Source organism: Sabethes cyaneus, chromosome 3 (genome assembly GCF_943734655.1).
Source record: "Sabethes cyaneus chromosome 3, idSabCyanKW18_F2, whole genome shotgun sequence".
Classification (NCBI taxonomy): domain Eukaryota; kingdom Metazoa; phylum Arthropoda; class Insecta; order Diptera; family Culicidae; genus Sabethes; species Sabethes cyaneus.
Window position 1 is genome coordinate 154,577,930 of NC_071355.1, and position 23,866 is coordinate 154,601,795.

At 39.9% G+C, this 23,866-nt stretch overlaps 2 protein-coding genes across 6 annotated transcripts in view; one reads left to right on the forward strand and one right to left on the reverse strand.

Annotated features, from left to right (window-relative positions):
- The window catches only part of LOC128743019 (uncharacterized), a 121,605-nt gene that overhangs the window by 6,008 nt on the left and 91,731 nt on the right, over positions 1 to 23,866 (reverse strand). The window contains exons 1-3 of one of the 5 annotated variants that reach the window (XM_053839522.1): positions 4,680 to 4,919; positions 4,380 to 4,616; positions 4,154 to 4,300 (exon numbers count right to left, since the gene is read on the reverse strand). The gene's annotated coding sequence lies outside the window, so the exon portion shown is untranslated. Of the gene's footprint in view, positions 1 to 3,152; positions 3,830 to 4,153; positions 4,301 to 4,379; positions 4,617 to 4,679; positions 4,920 to 23,866 lie in introns of those variants that run through there. The other 4 variants (XM_053839524.1, XM_053839525.1, XM_053839521.1 and 1 more) reach the window with 4 other exon arrangements.
- LOC128743016 (tetratricopeptide repeat protein 14) lies at positions 10,861 to 21,058 on the forward strand. The gene is made up of 11 exons (XM_053839518.1): positions 10,861 to 11,014; positions 11,594 to 11,925; positions 11,997 to 12,073; positions 12,549 to 12,671; positions 12,744 to 12,958; positions 13,330 to 13,542; positions 13,607 to 14,010; positions 18,120 to 18,392; positions 19,034 to 19,236; positions 19,297 to 19,553; positions 19,633 to 21,058. The coding sequence occupies exons 2-11, from the start codon at positions 11,631 to 11,633 to the stop codon at positions 20,912 to 20,914; spliced, it is 3,342 nt and encodes a 1,113-aa protein (XP_053695493.1). The 5' UTR covers positions 10,861 to 11,014; positions 11,594 to 11,630; the 3' UTR covers positions 20,915 to 21,058.

A 23,866-nucleotide genomic window follows, 5' to 3' on the forward strand; every position in this document is an offset into this window, starting at 1 on the left:
TCAAAGATATCTCCAAGTGTATTCCACCAAAATCAACTGCAATATTATTCAGTTCGTATGTCATTCGGCGTGTGCGGTCGTATTCGTGGACGCTCCGCTAGAGATTCGAACAATAGTTAGCGAGTGCTTTTGTGGTGAATATCCTTTGTTCTCTATTCAGCAGAAGTCATCAAAACAAATCTGAAGGAACAAGGGGTAACCGCCATAAAAAGAATAACGAAACGAAGTAGCATGGGGGATGATCGGATAAGCACCCCGACAATTATACTAACTCTCGAGGGCACAGTGATCCCCAACGAACATTTTTGTTTAAGGGTAGCTTATTCAACTATTGTAGGGCTAAAACCAATGGAGCAAGCGCATGATAAGCTGCTATACAACAAAAATGTTCCTTGGGTCCCCCAACACATCAACTTTGGGTGGATGAGGTGCAAAACATGGCTATACTATCCTTCTCCATTACTCTGTTATTCCTGCTTCGAATTCGGACAGACACGTGTTCGTTGTCAACAACCCTCACCTAGCTGCGGTAACTGTTCAGCTCAACATGAACGGCTTAAAGTGAACCATGTACATCGAAAGCATACTGCAAACGATGCAAATCGAATGACCATCAATTATCTAGTCGAAAATGCCCTTCATATGTAAAGGAAGAGAAAATCCAACATGTGGACGCGGGAATCTCCTACCCAGACGCAACACGAGCTTACGAACAACATAACGCAAAATCGATGGCTAATGTGGTCACCAGCTAATGTGTCGGCTAAACTCGATCACGTCTTAACGGAGTAGGGTAAAAAGGATGCGAAAATCGACGCCCTATTAAGCGAAATCCAAAAGCGAGATCGTAAAATTGCTCATAGAGATGAACGAATCAGAGATTTGGAATCCACTCTGAAGATGAAACCACATGAAAGACTGACCGCCGCCAAACAATACGGTACCATCCCAGACTTAATCGCTAAGGTAGAACAATTAGAAGCCGAACTTGCTACCAAAAACCGAGAGCTTGCTAGCATACTAGACACGCACCCTATCAGTGACATCACCTGTGGAAAGAAGACTTGTGTTTCTACGAAAAAATAAGCAGTTAAACCAAACCGATCCACGAAATCCCAACAAGCAAAACCACCAGCAAGCAAAAAACAAACATTTATCACTCCTGACGCCGAGAACCCAGGAACCGAAACACAAGCTACAGGTGCGAAGGAAAAGATCGTTAATAAGAATGATCATAACAAAATAAACCCAAAACGATTGACAAATGATACATCACTGATGTATATCTTCGGTTCTGAAATGGAAATCTCTCCCTCCGATTAGATCCGACATCCGATTAGATAGCTACCGACCAGACCGTTCTTTATCTAGACATCAGAACTCATCTCTAATGCCATCGCCATGGTTACATCGCAAATCCATGGCTCCATCGCATCGCGAACGGACTGAATTAAAAAATAAACCAAGTAATGCTCATTACACCTGTCACCAACTCACCACACCGGATAACCATCTCGACAACGCCAACATCTCCAATAATTTGTATAAACCAAAGCACGTCCCTGCACTGGCTCCGACCGGGGCCGTTCCAGTTTTCACCGCTATTCTATATTTCGAACGGATTGGTATTTCGAACGAAATTTCCGCCAGCAAAATCAAATGAGCAAGCATCTCTCGGAACAAGTCGAACGAAATAAAGATTCGTTTGAAATACAGAATAGGGGTGTTTGACTGATGCGTCCTCGGCGGCTGCTGTTGTGGGAGACTTGCACTTTCAGGCAAGTACTTCAAATATCGCAACTGGAACAAAAGCTGAAGGCAGAGCATTTCTTTCAGAAACTCCAACAAATATAACCAATAGAAGACGAAAAGGTAAAACAATTCCAATTACACATCACTATAGCCAGCGGCTTAGCGAATTGTCGACTGAAGGACTCGAAAACAAAACTACCGCAAACAACAATCAAAGCGACCATCACTCTAGCGACGCACATAGCGCCCCTAGTCGTGAACGTGATACGGACGACAGGATAACAAATCCCAAAGGAAACCAAGAAAATGTGATCGACAATGTATCGCTCTTCAATGGAATGTAAACGGCCTTCAAGCGCGATATGCAGAGTTACAATTAATTGTCTCGAAACATCTGCCACTGGTAATTGCAATACAAGAAACCCACCTCTCGCGCACTGATCTAATGAACAGGTTTCATCAAGCTGAATACAAGTGGTCAATTCACCTTGGTCCGAACTCTCCCTCACAAAAGATGTTGTAGGTCTCGCTGTTCACCAAAAAACGCCACAGAAATATCTCAAATTAAGAACATATCTACAAGTAATTACCGCTCGCGTTAAGTCCCTGTGGAAGCCACATACGCATCAGTATACATACCATGTCATATGCCACCTCGAGAATTAGCATCAGAGCTGGAAAATCTGATCACCGAGCTACCTCCCCCGTTTGTACTTCTTGGTGACTTTAATGCCCACCGCCCGTTGTGGGGCAATAGCAAAGTAGACGCCAAAGGAACTATTATAGAGGACTTTGTTGCCAACCATAATTCAATCATCCTCAACACAGGAGATCATTAGGCTAGACCCAAGAAGCGGAACAACCTCCGCAATTAACCTCACCATTATATCACCGGAGCTCGATCTGAAATTAATATGGAAGGTAGAAGAAGACAGACACACGATCGATCACTATCCGACAACCATGAAGCTACCGGATATCATACCGATATAGCAAACACGTAAGCGTTGGATACACGATCAAGCTAACTGAAAAGAATACGAGAGCATTCTTGTTGAACGTATACCTCGAGAACAACAATTTTCTGTTGCAGAATTGAGCAACCACATAATATATGCAGCCGAACATTCCATCCCAATGATATCTGGGAAAATCGGAAGAAAATCCGTTCCTTGATGGAACATTAACGTACATGATGCCGTATGAGCTAGGCAGAAAATGCTATATAGCATATATGGCACACCGGATCAATCTCTGCTTCGTGGAAAGAAGGAATCATTGTACCTCTCCAAAAACCTGGCAAAAATCCACGAAAACTAGGAAACCAACGTCCAATTACGCTGTTAAGCTGTTTCAGCAAAACCATGAAGCGCATGGTAAATAGAAGATTAGTACATTACCTTGAAAGTAACCATCATCTGAACCAACAGTTCGCCTTCCGGTGTGGTAGGGGAACAGATACATATCTAACCTCATAGTGTTGGTTTCGGTGAATCAAAATCAGTGGCCAGGAAACTCCCGATGGAATGTTCTATTTTCTCTGCCGAAGCCATGGCGATCCTTTTTGCACTGAACAACGTGATGACAGAGCATCACAACACCGTCATCTTCACCGATTCTGCGAGCGTTCTTCAAGCACTAGGAGGAAAGGAAGATCCAATCAATCAACAGCACTATGCTGGATCCCTGCACATATCGGAATTGCTGGTAACGAACTGGCTGACCAACTTGCCAAAGCAGGAAGCAACAACGACAAGATTCCATACCGGATACCCAGTGGACTTAATCCGCACATGCAAAACGACAATCCGACATCAATGGGAAGAGCAGTGGCATAATAGTCCCAGTTTCTTAAATTTAATTAAACACACAACTTACCATGGCCTGACCGATGGGGACCAACAGAGCAAAGAGCACTCAGTCGATTACATATAGGACATACAAATCTTACTCATCAGCACTTGTTCAGGGGAGAAAGTAGCGTGTGTTCGACGTACGGGGAGTCATTAACTTTTCCACATATCCTTGTCAATTGCCAAGCCTATGACAGCCACCGCTCAAAGTGCGGTCTAAGCGGCAGAATAGAAGAAATTTTAGGCAACCAGTAGTTCGCAGAGACGAAACTAATCAAGTTCTTTAAAAACACTAAATGAATAGAATTAATTTAAAACAAGTTACTGATATTAAAATAAATTTACTATTTTGGGGCGAATGACCGTCCAATACACATCCAATAAATACCGAGTTCGGATGCTTTGTAACTAGGAACTGGCAAAGAAAAGATACATATATAGAAAAACCGGCAAAGGCAGTAACAAGCAATATCTAACACAAAAGGAAAATGGTATGAGATAGTAAACGAACCAGTTCCCAACATTCGGTGCATAAACCTAACACTCACCACAGATGAACCGCCCAGTTAGCTTCGAGGTACGATGCCGGTCTTACAAGCCAGTCGTCGTATGTTCTTGGCTAGGCGGTGCTTGTTAAATAGTCAAGTACGATCGTTGCACTGACCCACCCCCTAATTTTCATGTACTCTTCGAGTCTGTCGATAAAGAAGGGTAATTACTAATGATGGTTGAAGCTCCACGGCTTTGGTTTACACTATCAGATGAAACAATAACCTTTAACAGAACCAGATCCGCGGACACACACTCACTAAGGATGGAAGGTTCTAATAATGGGGATGGGAACCAAACGAAAACTGTGTGACCACTGTGATGAAAAAGATCCGGAGCACATCCTATATGTGTCAAGTACAATCAAAATAGAGTCGGACACTATACGTATTAGAATACCCTGAGCTGGCAAACCACTCAAAAACATACATCTCAAGATGTATGCGAAGCGAAGAAAACGAACTAAAACCACAACAGAAAATCAAATTGTTGAAAGAATATTAAAGTAATTATTTGAAACATTACCTACCCGCAATCTTCATCACTACCAAGAATTTGAAACTAAAATAAAACAAACAAGATAATGCCAATTTAGCCTAGATTGCGATGTCGTTGAAATTAATATCCTCTGAATCTCGGAAGACTTCTCGATTGGTATTGCTCGTATTGCTGCTCCAAGCCGCAAAAAAACGGAAAGCAAAAATTTTTCTGGTTTGATGTAGAGCAACGATAAAAAAATAATGTTGCACCATTTATGTGTGGTCTTATTGCATTATGCTTTGGCTGAAACCGATGACAGAACTCTTCGGCTTTAGCCAAAATCTGCACGCAAAAAAATCGTAACGTATAGTTAATCCGATAAGGCTAAACTTGCAAACGCTTTAAAACAAGGTATAGAATTCTAGATAGAATTAACAAAAGTAAGTACCGTTGATTTGAGTACATTTTTAATTCTCGTTTGCGTTTACTCTGGTAAGTTTACAAACGAGTAAACTTTCAACTTTCCAAGTATACTAAATAAAGAAACAATTGTAAAATGTTCTTACCAGCAAATATCCGTTTGGATCGCATATCCTTGGCCATTGTTCCATTACACTACTTCGAGATGAGTTGTTATCTGTGAGGACCGATCTGTACCTCACAAAAAAGGTATCATTCCAGCGGCGTATCACTTCTTCCCAGGGAGCTATATTGTTCCGCAACCAGTTTCTATCCGCATCAAAACAAGCGATTTCTATAAGTGCAAAGACGTGACAAACCGTGAACAAAAGTGTTTTATCTTCAGAGGAGAAATATTAACAAGTATATTATATATCAATTTTAATATATATAGGAATTATTAGTTTGAAATATAAATATGAATTATAGTAAACAATTATACAGATAAGCTATAAATCAAATTTTTGATATAATATTTTATATATAATTACCTGTTGCTGATAGCTCCAGAACTTCCTTTTTGAGTTGACGTGTTTCTAAGTTTTCTTTTTTTTTCAGGCACCTTTTCTTGTTCCGGTTGTGGAACCTGTCATATAGCAATCCCGACGGATTCTTCTTGCCATTTTTAACGTCTCGTGGCGAGAAATACAGTTCCTAAAAGTATAAAAACATACATTAATATATATATATATATATATATATATATATATATATATATATATATATATCAATTAAAAAAACTAAAATTTTACAGCGATTTCTGTAGAAAATTTTTGACTTATCATTTCCGAAAAACGGACCATATCCGCCAGCCGGAAATACTCGTTTTTCGCGATGTAATTGTCCACTATTACGTGTGCCAAATTTCTTCTATGTTCTGAATTTAGCTGGCCATATTTCTCAAAATATTGGCACACTATCTTCCCTTTATCGTTGTGGTCTAAAATTGTATCGAGGCACTGGAGCGTTTTTTCGGTTGAAAGCAAAGTAAGTTTCCGAGCAGGGGCTCTGGAAGGGCCTGGAACTGCTTCTCTTTCATCCAGAGATTTAAACAGCGCACTTTCTTCCCAGTTAACCAGCTTTATACGCAGAGCGTGTTTATGAGCGGTTGACTTAGTATCAGCGAATATATCGGCTAATGCGATTTCATCGAGTATTTTGATATAGTTCATGTCTACGCCATGTCCTGTAGAAATGATGACAAAAATTCTTTCGGTAATCTTGATTCAATTTTTCCTATTTAGTAAACTTACTCCGTAGTATTGTATACACTTCCTGACTTAGTGTAAATTGGTTAACAATTAAATTTTGTAGATCAATATCCTCAGTTTGCTCTGGAAAGGATGTTTTATGCGGGAAAAATTTATGTACAAACAAAATTACCTGTATGATATTGGTGGTCGTCGAGACATTCCTCTAATATATCATCGTTAGCCGTATCCATTATTGTACTTGCTTTTAATTAATTACTAGACAAACTTCACTTAAATGGGAAAAATAAATACACAGGCACACAAAGGTATACACAAACACAACGCGTCTTAAGCTTTTTTCGCAATGGCGGTTTCAAATGACAGAAAGAAAGAAGGCAAAAAACACCATATAATTGTTATTTAGACAAGTTTTCATAATCGGTTGAAAAACACTAAACATATCGGATAAAGGTAACCTCTAAAATTGTTGGAACTACCATGGTATTTTTGCTTCTTGAAAACGGTAGTAAATTTAACAATTTTATGGTCTTGTTGACAATTCATGTTGTTATATCAAGCTGGCAAAATGTTGTCATTGGAAGCTTGAGAAAAAAGTTCATTTGACCATTGAAATGGTCGTCATTTTGGTTTCTATCATGGTATTTTTAACCACGAAACTTCTCAAGTTGATAAAAATCATGGTACGCACTACAATATTGTCATATAGTTAAGATAACCATGGGTACATGTTTCGCGTTACCATGGTTTTTTTCTCAGTGTACGGAATAATATCCGGCGCAATTATTACCACAAGAAAAAATGACAGATAATTGCTTGCCTTGCAGTTGTCAAAATTTCTTCGGTAAATACCAGGATTTTTTCTTGAGCTGTTTTCTTTTCAGCTGGATACTAGGCTTAACCAGTGATGCCAATTTTTTTTCGAAATTATCAGGATATATCTTTACACCCAAGGGGCTTCCAACAGCAATGATTACTACGCACCTTTGAAAAAAGCAAGGGGTTTTCAGAAAGGCGTATAAGTGCGTAGTAATCAGAGATTACTTTTGTAATCATTTACGAATAGAGCTCTCCAGTTATGTGTGTATTGCACCCCGCTGTCACAAATGTCATTCCCATACATTTTTCGTGTAGCCAACATCTCATCTAGCCCACAACAAACTTTGCTTCGGACAAAATGTATTTGTGAGTAGCCCGCTCTAACTTCAGCCTCGGATGAATCAGTATTGGTAAGCTCCCGAACAAAGTTACTTTTTTGCTTTTTTTCTTTTTGTGTCGGACGTGTAGGAAGCGTAAAAAGATGTTAGCTACTTCTTTACCCTTCAGTTTCATACGCCTGGTGTATTGGCGCTTGAAAATGAGGCAAACAACAGTAAACAAAAGAGATGCATTCCTTTGTCCTCAAGGTATTACAGAATGAATTTCGTCTTCCGCTGGCTTAAATACCAGCAAATTTTCAAAATATGTGCTTGAATTTGGAACAGGATGGAAAATTTGACCGAAATATGTGCTCTGCAGTGTGGCAAACGAAGAAACACAAGTAGTAATCGCTATTTTTCGGATTGTTCCTCCAACATTAGCTGTTCCCCAAAATGAGGTAAACATCATGTATATACACGCGTATTTCGTATTCGCTAGTGTGGGTGCTTGAGCTGTCAGGAAACCCTATTAATTGGGTAATCATCGATAATCTTAAGGAATCATTGGTAATCATGATTTACTTTTAGTAATCACAATAGATTGATTAATGGTAATCAGAGGTAATCAGTAAAGTAATCAAAGGTAACTTTCTTCATTGGTGCGTAGTAAATAATCAATGCTGTTGGAAAACCGTTGCTTTACCACACCCTGCACCAAGGGGCTCCCAACAGCAGTCATTACAACTCACCATTAATTTGATTAATTTATAGCGAATTTGTTTATTCAATCCGGGTAGGAACTGGATGAATTTTATCTGTCAGATAGGAGCAAATGGACGCAAAAAATTCATCCAATTTCAACCCGAACTGAATAAACAAATCCGCTATTACAGAAACATATCTTCATCCTCACCTTATATGCTCTCATTGAGCAAAACAAACTATCAATCTGCCTAATATGAAATGGTTCGCATTCTGAACTGATTTTAACTGTGTGCAAACTACACTCAAGTCGCTTTTTACGCGCAGGATATGTCCCGCGTAAAACAAACCGCGTAAATTCCGAAAACCGCGTAAATTCCGAAAAGCGCGTAAAAAACCGCGTAGATTCCGAAAACCGCGTAAAAAAATCGCGTAAAAAAAACCAAAATTTCGCGTAAAAAACTGTGGATTTCAACACTACGCGAAAAAATAGACGTTTTGAGCACATCCGCGTAAATTCCGAAAATCGCGTAAATTCCGAAAACCGCGTAAAAAACCGCGTAAATTCCGAAAACCGCGTAAAAAAACGCGTAAATTCCGAAAACCGCGTAAAAATAGTCGAGTAAAAAAACCGCGTAAAAAGCGACTTCAGTGTATATATGTTAAATTCACGTAAATAACACGGGAGAAGTTGGAAGGAAAATATTCACATAACTTTTCCTGTAATTTCGACGTGAAAATTATTTTGAGTGATGGACCATGAGGCCTGTTCAGACGCCGTTCAAATATTACATAACGCAACAAGGGGGGAGGGTATATTTAATTTCTGTTACAAATTGTTACGCAATTTTTTGGGGGAGGGGGCTTTGAGCAATAATGTTACGCGTAACTTCATAAATAAAAACATTGAAAAAATAAACTATTAACAAAATAAATACAAAATTACCTAAATTCTAATTACCCGATATTTATAAGCTAAATTGCTATAAGCTACTGTGTCGCAATCATCGGCAGAGCGATCGAGCATATATACTGCTGTAAAAGTTACGCGTTACGGGTATGGGTAGGGGTGTAAGAAGCAATTGTCGTAAAAACGGCATTTTTGGCGTTACTTAATATTTGAACGGCTCCTCATGGCACCCATCGCAAGCCCCTGTGTAAAGTATAATCAAAAGTAACTTTTTTCAAAGGTGCGTAGTAATCACCCCATCGGCATCTCTACATCGAGCTGCAGTGAACGTCAGCGACAGCATGTCCTGGGCTGCCTGGGGTCAAAATTTGACAGCGGGCCCAAATCAGATCGCTGGCAGTTGAGTGAAACGCAATGCTGACATGCTATCTCATTTTCGCACACACACACTTAAAAAAAGCGCTGAATTCGGTAAAATTTTACCGAAATCTAAACAGCTGAACGTTCGGTAAAATTTTTTATGTTATCAAATGTTACTGAAGATCCGTAAACATCGATATGCATGACCGAAATTTTTACCAAACGTTCAGTTGTTTAGATTACGGTAAAATTTACCGAACTGTTTAAGTGTGCACGAGATGTTGGTGGCGAAAACATGGTTGCCTGCCGATGGGGTGGTATTATCAATTTCCCACCCTTTCGTACGCGATGAATTATAACCGTCGCGGGCGAAACCATCGCCGGAATCGTCGCGGGGGCAAATATCGTTTATTTTGTCAAGTAAATCAATAGCTTACGTGCTAGGCAAGCATAATATATACTTATAACTTACATACAGCCAAGCAGATTCTTTCTGCGACGATTTCAAGCTATCAAAAAAGTGAGCAGCGCATTTTGTTACCAAAGAAACGGACAATAGTATTGTCAATTGCAAGGAAAATTGTACCATCCAAAGTGCGATATCGCTCATAAAAGTGCTATTTTGCATTAAATCGTTTCGGTATCTTCTGCGTACTTTTTCGTTATCTTCCAAGCAATAAGTGCGACGAAGAAACCGAAACGATTTAATGCAAAATAGCACTTTTATGAGCGATATCGCACTTTGGATGGTATAATTTTCCTTGCAATTGGGTATTTTAATTTTCCCAAAAAAGTTGCTTTTTTACCTCATTTGATAGCCCGACGTTTTCTGAATCTAACAGTTCTTTTTTTATTTCAATTGAGTCAATATTTGATGAAAAAATTAATAAAAATCAAAAATAGAATGATTTGCTGTTTGACAGATATCAACCAAGCCGATTGATTGAAATGATGTCAGAAGTTCTCTTCCTCTCTTCTATCTTTCTGATAGAGCTTTTCATTTGGACCGAGCTTTTGACAGCTTCCATATGAAACTTGTATCGTCTGATGACCATAGTTTATCTGTCCACTGTGTTGTCGAAGGCGAGCTGAGAAGAAAAATGGTTTACTTATAAGCTATCGTCTAATCCCAAAAAATTTTTTAAATGAAAAAAAATGCTTTTTTTATTACTTTCACTCGTCAAATTTGGAAAAGTCTTCATGTTACTTTACAGTGACATCATATCTTATAATATGCGAGAATTTAAATACCGCTAAAATACCCAATTGACAATAATCATTTCTGTTGGAAACCTCTTGGACCTGCTTGCCTGTAGGTAATCATAGCTCTTAAAAACCCCTTGGCTTTTATAAAAATCTGGCATCAGTGACCGAAAGGCGACGCCAACAGTCATCACTGGCTCTTTTTTTCATTCGTGGTTTCCATGTTCGTGGAAGTGGGTGTTATTACGCAGAAAAGTTAAAATTTTTTCAAGCCGTTCAAATTTTGTTTCTTAACAACTTTTAGTGACAATTTTTAGGATATTAACGTTCAGTAATCGAAACGCTGTGTGTTAGCGTTCCTATAGACGTATTTGGAGTATTCTAACAGGCAAAAAGGTAATTTTTTCGTTTCTAAGGCGAGAGCCGCTTGATAGCTGAATAGAATGAAAGAAAAATGTGTGCGGTCGGCCATCTTTTTAGTTAGGGATGAAATATATTTCCGTCTTCTATATATATATATTTTATAAAAAAAACGTATGAGCTCTTTAAAGCTCAACTTAAAATTAACATTTTGTTTCTAAGGCAATTTGGTAATCGTTACCTACTGTTTTGTTGGCTTAATCTGTTTTCTCATAATTATCTCGGAAATGGAAAAGATTTTCCATGGATCGATAGAGCAAACCATCTGCTTCTAACGTATCCTACGTGATTGACTTCTTGTATTCATGAAAAGTGCTTGTGCCTCACTAAAACAATGCATAGTTAGTGATTAGCTGCCGGTATAACTAGTAAGTATAGGAGGTTAGCGCATAGCATGAATATCAGATCTCGTATTTAAATTTACGAGATATGTCTGTCAATAAACGGGTAACATGTATGCAAGAGTCAAAAATCTTTCCGCTAAAATCATCGGTCAACACCAAACAGCAAAAATCGTGGTTACGAAAACTGTCTCTTCCTCTCTGTCCTCTGTAGATAAGAAAACTAGAAAGCCTAAGAGACTGCGCGCGAAATGCCACTGCACCAGCTGGATCCCAGCCTGGTGGAGAAGGCCATCGGATTCCACGGCTTACCATTGCAAAAAATCTGGGAAGGCGAACGTGGTGAAACCGATCTGTCTCAGCTCGGAATAGTCGAACCAAACTATGACGTCTATCAGTCCCGGCAGAAGACGCTCACCTTTCACGACCGTGCCAAACGATTTAAATTGCATCAGTTTCTTTCGAAGAAGGCGGATTTGCTATACGATAGTGCATTAACGACGAAAGGTCGCACCGAACGACGGCTTCATGGAGATTTTCAGCAGTGTGAGTATTCTCCCGAGTGGCCATTGGAATACGTCTTTTATTCTCATCCGGCTGTCCGATTTACTTTCCAGATGAACAGTTTTTGATTCCGCCGCTAGATATTTTCATGGATTCGGATGCAAACGATAAAATAACTCACTTTCTGGAGGTATCTTATTGAATTTTGAAATAATGTTCAAACTTTTTCACAAGCGCCAGGGTGGTCATTCATTATAGACAATTGCGTATATCTATTGAGAATCTATTACTGTTGCAACGAGGGGAACACCACATATTTTAAACCTTTGTAATTTCAGATTTATTTAGCCGATTTAGATTATTTTCATCTGTTCAGAAATGAAATCAGCATTAAGTAGCAATCACTATAAACTATTCGCTATCTACATTTATATTGGAACATCTAGACCACTGTTGTAATAATAATCTAGAGCAGGAAGAAGAGTTATCATTTCCCAAGAAATTGTTATTTCACATATAAAAATGAACGTAGCGTTTGTCAAACGGATTGAATGGCCACACTGATTCAAGTTGAATGGTTTCTGCATGAACCAATAGAGTGCAAATGATTAAAAATGTCTTAAATTATCTACCCCGGTATTCATGTACTTCAATAATTATTTAAGACTGCGAGACCCGGCGATGTCGTATACGGGATTGTCCTGAATCGAACTACACAAGGAATTATATTTAAAGTGTTATATTCGCTGGGTAACACCTGCTGCTTCGCCAACTCCGCATCCATAAAGGTTGAATATATAAATATTAGTTTCATTGTGAACCGGAACGAACGATAAACATATTTGGATGCTAATTTTTAGGCTTATGTATCCAGTAATTACCTGGTGCCTGTAACGGACCGGAATGGGGCCCCACGTAATTTTGCCGCTAATGATTTGATATGTTGTGAGGTGACTAACGCCCAACCGGATGCTAGAAAACTAATCTGTACTATGCATCGCACCAATAACAGTCGTTCTCCGACCAAGATCAATTATGGCTTAATAACGGCGGAGGATTTACCGATGGCATACACGTAAGTTGAGTTCCAAGCTGTCCATCGTCTGGTCATCATCGATGGTATCGCCGCTTCTTCCTTTTCAGGTTTGAAATACGCTAGTGCTCTAAATAAAATCAAATTCCTTAATTCTAGTACGTTGTACTCATTGCGCGAAAACAAAATACAGTTCTTCACGCGTTCTGCTCAATGGAAAATGGCCGATGACAAGTCGCACTAAAAGATATTGAAAATCATTCTTTTAGTGAGACTTCAGTAGGAATCTCTTAAGCGTTGATTGGCCGACACGAGCGTTCACCGCCTCGATACACAATCGCTGTGTCTGCTGTTTCGTAAACATTAGTATCTGACCACAAATCTTCGTTCATTCTTCTTTGTACCGAATATAGTTTTGCGGCAGCGAAGGAGCTTAAATCTTACGAATACTATCTACGTAAGACCCCCTCATTCAATGATCCCCGTGCTAATGAGTATTTGATGCAAGAGCTTGGCCTCAGCACGACCGATTTTTACACCAACATGTCTGGACTCAAAGGAAAATTCCCGTCATCGGATTACGCAGGAGAGCTGCGTAATAGTCAAGCTAGCAAGTGGGCTTTTAGGTAATTGTTACGTTATAAGAATATTGATAAAAAAAACTAAATTAAAAATGTTTATTTTTTTCAGATCCGTAGCGGAAGGCATCGAACATTTCAAAGAAGGACGCCACTCGGAAGCATTCCAGTGTTTGAACAAAGCGCTCAGTATTGATGCGCGCAATGTAGAAGGACTGGTGGCACGAGGTGCATTGTACGCCAATAGCGGCTCCTTCAAGAAAGCGGTTGACGATTTCGAGATGGCGTTAAAGATTAACTCTTCTCATGCTAACGCACGCAAGTACATGGGCGAAACATTGGTAGCCTTAGGTCGAAGCTACGAGGAAGAGAATCGCATAGAAGAAGCCAGAAAAGCCTACCAGGATTGTTTGAATATCATTCCTCACCACGAGGAAGCGCAAAATTCGTTGGAATTTCTTAAAACGAAAACTTTCACCAAGCAGATTGTGGCACCCAACGAGTTGGAGTTGCCAGGTAAGTACGGTGGATTGTTGGGGGAAAGGAACTACCTGGTCTGACCGAATTCTCGGGGGTGCTTTTTCAAAAGGACGTAAGTGACATTAAGATCGGTTGCTGGCGTGACTGCTAAGCGTTAAGAAAATTTTCTTTCGAGTAAGTTTATATCGCCGTATTAAAACGGGAAGAGAGGGACAACCAAAGAGAATTTCTCAAAGTCACTTACGTCCTTTTGAAAAAGTACCCAAGAATTATTGAAAACAAAATAAATGTGGGAATGCAATTTTTGTCTTGGCCAGTACAGCAGGGTACTGCCTCTGAGTAGGTATTCTTCTACTAGGTTGGTTATAGTGGATTACATCCATTCTTAATTAGCTATTTCAGGTTGTGTGGCTCCAGCTATGGTAAAATTCTGAATGTTGAAAGATTTTACTTCTTGATTTACCTAAAGTTGACGGGCGGTAAGCAATTTCACTTGTTTTTCTATAAAAAGTGACACAATACAGCTTCCAATTGTTCATTAGTACAAATATGACGAACTATATTTTAATGCTAGTTTTACGACTTTTACAAGTCGTTCTGAAAAGCATTCGACTGTAGATTCGATTGAAATGCAATTATTTCATTAGCCGGTTTCTATTGTTTTGTCAGAATTTATGTAGTGAATTGAAGAACTCAATCCTATGCTCCAAACTTTGAAACCGTTCAAACAGTAAAGAGTAAATTTAATTTATGTTGTATTTTCGAGCGTATAACTGGGTATTTCTACATTTCAGGTACATTTCTCGGGTACTTTTTCATTTCGACCTAAGTGACAATGAGAAATTCTCTTCGTGTTTCCTCTCTTCCGCTTTTACAGCGAAGCAAATGCGTTTTAATCCACCAGTTTTGCATGAATCGGTGGCTGGCGTTGCCAGTTAGCCAAACGTTGAGAAAATTTTCTTTAAATTACATTTTGACGCCGTAATCATCGGAAGAGGACATCAAAGAGAATCTCTCATTGTCATTTACATCAAGATGAAAAAGTACCCGAGATTTAGGTACATTTCTTGTGTAATTGTGTTGAAACCATGTCCAGTTGCGATCATGAATTTTTAAGAGATAACGTGTACTTAAGGGAAATCTGAAGGTAGTTGTAAAATGATTGTCGCTTTATGCAAGTACTGTTTTAATCTTCTGTGTTCCAAGAGCCCTTTTTCACATTATAATCGATGCATTCAGTGTTATTTTAAGAACCCCCAATTTAAAAAAACACAATTATAAATAGCGACGTCTGTTATTAGCCTTCAAGTTGCCCTCAAGGTACGAGATTGGTCTAACAACACAGCTGTCGTATGGCGGAATCTCGACCATTTCGATTGTAAGATTTGGTAGGATCGTAGCATTAGCTCCGCAATTGTTCTGTGCACTAAGATTTGGATGCGAAGTCTGTTGAACAAATAATCAAAAGGTCAAATTCCGAACAGGTTGCAGCGCAAGGGATATTGCTTATTTGCTTTCTGCTATCATTTTTTTGTATTTCTGGTTCTGATAATTTCATGCAACAAGTACCATTTTTCGAGCATTTTGTCAAGCATCGCACCAACCGCCCAGTTAGCTTTGGAGTATGCTATGTTGGCCTAACAAGTCAGTCGTCGTAGGTTCGAATCTTGGCTGGGAAGTGCTGCTATAGAGTCAGTAGGATCTTTGCTTTTTGCTCGCACCGACCTCAACCGTTGCTAATTTATCTGAACAAGCTAGACACTACGTACCTATCCTCAAAAGAAGTAGTCTGTCGGCCCGGACTCGGATGCATTCTACAATGACTACCGGCAATGTAGAGGTAGAAGATGCGAAAATTAAGTCAATTCGTATATTGTCAATTGCAAGGAAAATTGTACCATCCAAAGTGCGATATCGCTCATAAAAGTGCTATTTTGCATTAAATCGTTTCGGTATCTTCGGCGCACTTTTTCGTTATCTTCCAAGCAATAAGTGCGCCGAAGAAACGATTTAAGCTAAAATAGCACTTTTATGAGCGATTGCGCACTTATTGATTGGACAATTTTTCTTGCAATTGACAATACTATATTACATTTAATTCACAATAATAATATTTTTAGCGGTCGGGTTTTGGGGTTTGGCGACGGATTTCCGTCATAAATACTGCGCACTAGCTCTTTGATCTTTAGGATTGTGAGGCGGATGCGACTCTATGGTTTAAAGCTTCTGTGGACTACCGCGAAGGCCCAGGTTGTGCTGCGCTCAATTTACTTTGTAGACACATCTTGTGACAGTGCATAAATGCCAGAGGGATGAAAGATGATCTTTGTTCTATGGGTCGAGCCTTAACTTAATAACTACTGATGTGCCGAGATTTGTCTTCATATTGGTTCATTTGTGGTTGTTGGTGTTGGAGAATTGATGGTGGGTGCGCGGTTGAGGACAACCGGTGTTAGACGGGGCTGATGAAATCACCACTTCACTATACTACATATTACAACTCAAGTAGTACAAAATGTCCAGGGCAAAGCACATTTACATCTATCATTTTTCCTTTCATCACCATAAGCATCATTATATTTAAAATAAGACATTCCGGTCTTTGGCAGAGAGATGTCAGAGTCAGGTCGTGGAGTCCGCGCAGGACCGGAACGCGACATAGACATGTCGGGTATGCGTGGGGCTCTGCCTGTGTTTTAGTGGGCTACATTGGCTGTCTCTTCAGGTAGAACTGGTGTTTGATGAGGTCTCCCTAATACTCTGATGATGACGACATAAAGGGCTCGGCTTAGAGTTTTATACTATTACTATTAAGCGATATACTATTAAGCGACCGGCTGGATAGCCCGAAAAAAAAGGAAAATGGTAAACCTTCCTATTCCTACAGATAATTCGTTGTTTCACTTAGTTAATGCCAATGCACACCTAATTTTAAAAATGTTTTTTGTAGCATTTTTCCAATTGGAAATTCAGTTTTCCAATGGTGCGGTCCTAAAATGAAAATCGGTTCATCGTGAAAACGGAGATAAAACCGATATGGCGACCAAATCCAAGATGGCCACCGAATAAAAATTTTACTCCATTTGAAAGCACTGCTCTTGTTTACACAACCATTCCATTTGTTGCTAGTTGTTTCATTGCAAATTTAAAAACTATCACATGATGTGGATCACAAGGATTGTTAAAAATTTGAACTTTTTTAGCAAATGTCGGGCCCCTTAGCGAACTAGAGTTCCAGTCTTTCGAGGTATTAAAGGTGTAGTTCTCGTATTCTAACTATTTTCAACCAATCGAGTGCAACAGTTCTAATATTTGAAGATCTCGAGTCAGTGGAGGCTCCGTTTCAACGAGAATTACTTCTATACTTTTTTGGAATAGGTTACCTAATTTGATATCGTTAAGTATCTAACAAGAGGTTTTATACAGAAGAATCATTTAAGGTGTGTGTAAAATGTTCAAGGCAGAATAGCTTCTATAAATATTATCAAAAATTATAGGCGGTGTAAATTCAGTGCCATTTTTTCAAAGGACTATTCACAATTTAATGTCAACGGAATAGATAAATAATGTTTAACGCATGCGGTAATATTGACAATGTTTACATTGGATGCAACTTGTTTACAACAGCAACACCTTTTGTACTACAAGTTATCACTAGCCTTCATTAAAAACGTTATAAAAAAATGCCGACGATTCCCACGAACACCGCGTCTAACTACCGCACAAATTTCAAGGAGAAAAATGTGGTTTTTTTATTTTGGACTATAGATTTAACCAATTGAACATGATTTTACATGACCGCTATTCAGATTGAAAATACTTATTCCACAAATAATACCGAAATTTTAAACTATTAGTAAAAACATATTAGTAGGAGCAGATTTTTTTGTTAAATAATTTTTTAATGCTTTATTGGAATGAAAAAACTCGTAAAAATGAAAAGGATATTAAATTTTAACACTACATTTTTTTAAGGGATTGTTCGTAAATTCTCCATTGAAAACTCATGGATTCTCAGCGATCAACGAAAATTTAAAACATATAAACAAGTCATCGCTAGACAATCAACGTGCGCTTGTCCGGGGTTGCAGCAAGCCAAAAAGTGTATTTTGTAAATTGATTGACGATTCGGTTCCTTTTCGCAGCTTTGAATATACCCAAGTCATCGCATGATCGTAGCAAACAGTCGAACAGCGGCAACAGCAAGCAGGAACCGGACACATCGGGTGTTAGTGGCTCGAAGGGTCGGGATGGTTCCGAATCGCGCAAGGACAAGAAGTCTGCCAAGAAACCGGAGAAAAAGAAACGTCACAAGAAACAGCAAAGTAGCTCCAGCGATTCCAGTTCGAACAGTTCTGATTCGAGTGACTCAAGCAGCGGTTCGGAAAGCAGCAGCAGCGATTCGTCGTCCACTACAGGTAGGTTTTTACGAGCGGTTTACGCTTGTTACCGTGAAATCAGTACACTTTTCAGCGATTCAATTTGATACTAGTGGTGGATCATCGTGATAGAATTACTGGAAGATGAAATACAGATTGAAGGGGAAATTTGTAATATGCCAGCTAAATCCACACATCTTCGTTGCCATTTTTCTATCCAGAAGATAAATTGTTTCGACTTGTTTCCTTTCTACATCATTATCCATATGTTTTAGGTTTGAAAAATTGCTTTCAAATGATGGATGATTATATTTTGTTGAAACTAGAAATGATTGAAATGAGGATACTTGTTTTTGCATAAAAGCCGTCGCAAAATTGAGCATATATGCGAAGGATATTCAACCAAAGAATCGGTTAACAGAGCCGGAAAAAACGGAGTATTGGTTAACAAAACAGAATATACGACCGAATGCAATATTATATACCGGAAACCGAATTTAGCAGAAAACAATTTCGAGACAATCAGCGCAACTGAAGGTGGTTACAGCTGCAAATGCAAGCATGTTGAAAATCATTTTCACTTAATTTTCCGTAATTTGAAAACGAGAGTTATTGCTTTGTTTGCTCCAGTGGAAAGTGGAAAGGTGTACTCATTAAGGGCAATTGTTTTATTTTTACAGATTCGTCCAAGTCATCTCGAGCTAAGAAGCGTAGCAAGCGAAGTAAGAATGAAAAGAAACTTAAGTCGCTGTCTCCGCTTAGCAAGCGTATGTCGGCTGGCATGGGTAACGATACCCGTGCATCCGATGGACTGTTTCCGTTTGGCAATCAATCCTCCGCCATGGGACATTCGTCTGCCGGTGCCGACGAATATGAATTAAAGGTATGAATGGCATTGTATTTTGCTTGTTCTTACGTAAAATAATAACATTATTATTCGCAGGTACGCAAATTTTTGGACATGCCACGCGATGAAGATGACTATGAGGAAAAGGTACGCCGTTTTGTAGCGGAGGCCGCCAAATATCAAAAGGAGCGTAAGGCACAGGACGATAAATCCAAAAAGAAGAAGAAGAAGGAGGAAAAGAAGGTCAAAAAAGAAAGCAGAAAGAAGCGCAAGTCTGAGGAGAAGAAAAAGTCCAAAAAGAAGGAGAAAGATGAGGATGTGCTGAACAACGAAAAGCTAAAGGAAGCATTGAAGTGAGTGTACCACATTTACACAATGCGTAGAAAGATAAACATATTTAACTGTTTCTTCACTTTTTTTTCCTTTTCGCAGAATCTTTGAAAATTTCCCCGTACTGGATGAGCTTGGTTCAAAACTGTCACAATACTACTCGAAGAAGGAAAGTGCCGTTGCCGGACCGAGTGGAATTGCAAACGTAATGTCGTCACTTCTTTCAAAGAATACTAAAAAGGAAATGAAAGCAGAGAAAACTGTAACAATAAAACCGCCCGAAATGACAAAAGAACGAGCAGCGAAGGATGGCAAATGGCGCATGATGTTCAATAAAGATGAGCGTTCCGCCAAAGAACCAACCGTAGTGAAGGTTACCGTTCCAAAGCAGTATGCATTTCCCAATGAGTCGGACGATGAGAGTGGAACGCTCGGAGTATTCCAAATGCAACAACATCAGCAGCAGTTACAGCAGAAGGCGAATGCCAGGATAGTTCGCTATGAGGAAAAAACCAGAAGAGGGCAACTCAGTACGGAAAAGCAAAAGGCAACTGTCTCACAAATGGCACCAGTCAAATCTGGGCCTGTTGTTCTGGATAAGTTTGGTAATTTCAGATTGGCAAATGCTGACGATGCTAAACCGCCTGAGCCCTCTGGACCGCCTCGTCAGTCACGCAGTAGATCACGTGGACGGCGATATGGCAGCTCCAGCCGGTCAAGGTCGCAAAGTGGCGAAAAACGAAGGTCCCGCTCTGGTAGCTTTAGACGGCGTTTCAGCCGCTCAAGATCGCGCTCTTTCAGTCGATCACGATCAAGGTCTTACTCTAGAAGTCGCTCCCGTTCGCGTAGCTTTGAGCGTCGTCGTTTCGATCGCCGTGGCTATCATCGCGGTCGGGGTGGCTTTTATGATCGACCGTACGGAAATCGTTTCGGATACCATCATCGTGGTGGTGGATTTATAAATCGCCGCGGTGGTTTCCGCGATTTCGGTAATAACAATCGAGGAGGATACGGAGGACGACCATTCCGACCTCGGTTCCGCGGCAACAACAATAACCATCATTACCAGCGATTCCAGCGATCTTACAGCCACAGTAGAAGTGATAGTAAATCACCGGAGCGTGCTGCGAGCCCTGGTGATCGGCAGCGTGATCGTTCCCGGTCGCACGATAACGACAAGCGTTCGGATGATTCTCCGATTATAATCAAGGAACGGGACACACCGCCGAAAATGAAAATTAAGAAGGACGACAAACCTAGCATTGATTCGGAACCGAGTACTACATCAACTGGCAACGATGGTGATGGCCGCTGGGGAGATAGAGACCCACCACCACCTGGAGATGACGATGGAATATTGATGAAAAAATTAGGTGACCCGTAAACTGTTCGTTTTTTTGTAGTTCTTAGCGTTCTACAACAAACAATTCGCAAATATTTGAAACATTGATAAATCTTGTTTGCATACTGTGGATTTTATGATTCTGATAATATTTCCCAATATTGCACTTTAAATATAACAACAGAAACTGCAAAAACACGTGATTTTTAATCTGAAACGCACTCCAGAAATTAACCATTTTTATCTAGCGTTTTTGTTTTTAGCAGCACCTCAGTAATATATGTAAAACGTGTAATGCGGACCGTAGCATCTTCTTGTATTTTACATCTAAGATCATTTTCTGCTTTCCTCGTCCAATGCCGCCACCTTTCGATATCGTTTACTTTGATTTTAAGAAAAAGTTACCAAGCCTTCCAGTTCCAAATGGTCAGCGACTCCATGTTTCGACTCTACCGTAGATCGTATTGAAAAAGTGCGCGACCAGCCCTTCTCTTCGACATATTGGGCCCTATTCTCACAGTCACCTCACCCAAATTTTTCAGGTGAGGTGACAATTTGCGATTCTCAGTCATCTAGGTGACCCCGCTCACCTGGGTGACTGTACAAATCAGGTGTATGAAACTGAAGGCTAAAGAAGCGGCTAACATCTTTTTACGCTTCCTACACGTCCGATACAAAAAGAAAACAAGCAAAACACCAACTTTGTTCGGGCGCTTACCAATACACATTTATCCGAGGCTGAAGTTAGAGCGTGCTGCTCACAAACACATTTCATCCGAGGCAAAGTTTGTTGTGGGCTTGATTTTTTGGGTGAGAGCACAATTTGCGATTCTTAGAGTCACCTAGGTGACTCCGCTCACCTGGGTAACTGCAAATCAAATGGAGCCGGTCAGGTGAGGTGAGGGTGACTGTGAGAATAGGGCGTGTAAGAGAAGTGAGGTGAGATGAGGTGACTGTGAGAATAGGGCCCGAGATGTTGGCTACACGAAAAATGTATGGGAATGACATTTGTGACAGTGGGGTGGTACAAATCAAACGGGGAGCCGCTAGGTGAGGTGAGGTGACTGTGAGAATAGGGTGCGTGAGAGAAGTAAGGTGAGGTGAAGTGACTGTGAGAATAGGGCCCATTAATTACGAATTGGTCACTAAATATTATAACTGAAGACTCGTACAAAAACAGGTAAAAGAATATCCATGTTGTGTATTTAAACGTAGCTATTCTTGAAGTGAATCAGTTATTTTTTTACTCCAGAATAAAAAACCAAAGCCATGGGTATAAAAATCCGTAGGAACTTGACCTTCTTTATCGACAGACTCCGCCAGACCTAGCTCCACCTGGTCCAACCATTTGTTTTCGCTGCACCCGTTTTATTACCAGATTTGAAGAAAACACCATTTTAATCATTCTTGTCCATGATTTTCCATAGCTCTTTTTGTTCGATGGTATCATTTGCAGCTTTAAAGTCAACGCGACGACCAAATAGTGCATGAGAATTGTGTAATCACGGCCTTTTTGAAGGATCTGCCGTAGTGTAAATATTTGATTAACGAAGCCGGTTTCATAAATTCCACAAATCTGTTCACGACGATTGGTGAGTCGGCGGCAAAAATTTTTAGCATTTAGCCGATGCGAACAAGTGGCAAGCTTTTCTTCCCAAGTATCATTTTTTTGTATAATAAACTTATCAAGCACTTGTTCCACGGGAATTAGTAGTACAATAGTTTAATAAGCTGTTTTACAACAAAAATGTTACTTGGGTTGTCCTATTTTAATAAGCTCCTCTCCGATTCCATCTGTCTCAGCCAATGTTTTATTCTTTAGCTTTAGCTCTTTAACTTCACCCATCGTAGAGGCTGGTTATTCTCCGTTTGTCGCACCGTCGTCGTCATGGTCCTCCGCCTGGTAGCCTTTTAAGCATTCATCGAAGTGTTGCTTCTACCTTTCGGTAAACTTCTTCAATTTACCCAATATTTTTTAACGGGACAAAAATCTGGACAATTTGGTGGATTCATACTTTTTTCCAAAAAATTATACTCTGTTTATACCATTCTACGACTGGCTAGGGCAAAATTATTTTCTGAAGACATTTCTTATTGTAAAGGGCTGAAAACCTTTGTTTTCTATCCACAATAATGCCTTGCTATATCATCCACTTGCGAGTAACTATATCTGCAAAGGCAAATTTGAACTTACCCGGAGAATGCCGCTTACATTTAGCTAGGTCATATTTATGACCCGGGATTTGTCCAGCCTACTTATATATATATATATATATATATATATATATATATATATATATATATATATATATATATATATATATAGGTTTCCTCTGTTATACGAAGAAGTCTATGTTCCACTCGGTCCATGGTCGTAATTCGCCAGCCACGTAGTCTGCGTAGGGTCCGCAGGTCGCCTGCCACTTGATCGATTCATCTTGCTCGCTGCGTCTCGTTCCAGTCGGATCGTTTTTGAGAACTTTTTTAACCGGGCTGTCGTCCGACATCCTCACGACGTGCCCAGCCCATCGCAGGCGACCTATTTTTGCGATGTGAGCGATGGGTGGTTCTCTAAGCAGCTGATGCAATTCATGGTTCCTTCCGCCGTAGATGGTGCGCAACACTTTCCGTTCAAAAACACTAAGGGCGCGTTGATCCTCCACGAGCATAGTCCATGTCTCATGGCCGTAAAGGACTACCGGTCTAATCAGCGTCTTGTAGATTGTTAACTTCGTGCGGTGGTGAATTTTGTTCGATCGCAGTGTCCTACGGAGTCCAAAGTAGGCACGATTTCCTACCATAATGCGTCTTGGTATTTTTCTGCTGGCGTCGTCTGCGGTAACCAGTGAGCCCAGATACACGAACTTTTCTACCCCCTCGATTTCATCACCGTCTAAATGAATCCGGAGAGAGAGGTCAACATTCACTTCTCTAGAACCTCTTCCTTTCATGTACTTTGTTTTCGATACATTAATACATGGCGGTACATGACTT

Coding starts and splice junctions, on each gene's coding strand:
- LOC128743016 (XM_053839518.1), top strand. CDS start 11,631: ATGCCACTGCACCAGCTGGATCCCAGCCTGGTGGAGAAGGCCATCGGA. Junction 12,672..12,743: donor CCAACTCCGCATCCATAAAG/GTTGAATATATA, acceptor GCTAATTTTTAG/GCTTATGTATCCAGTAATTA. Junction 18,393..19,033: donor CGATTCGTCGTCCACTACAG/GTAGGTTTTTAC, acceptor TTATTTTTACAG/ATTCGTCCAAGTCATCTCGA.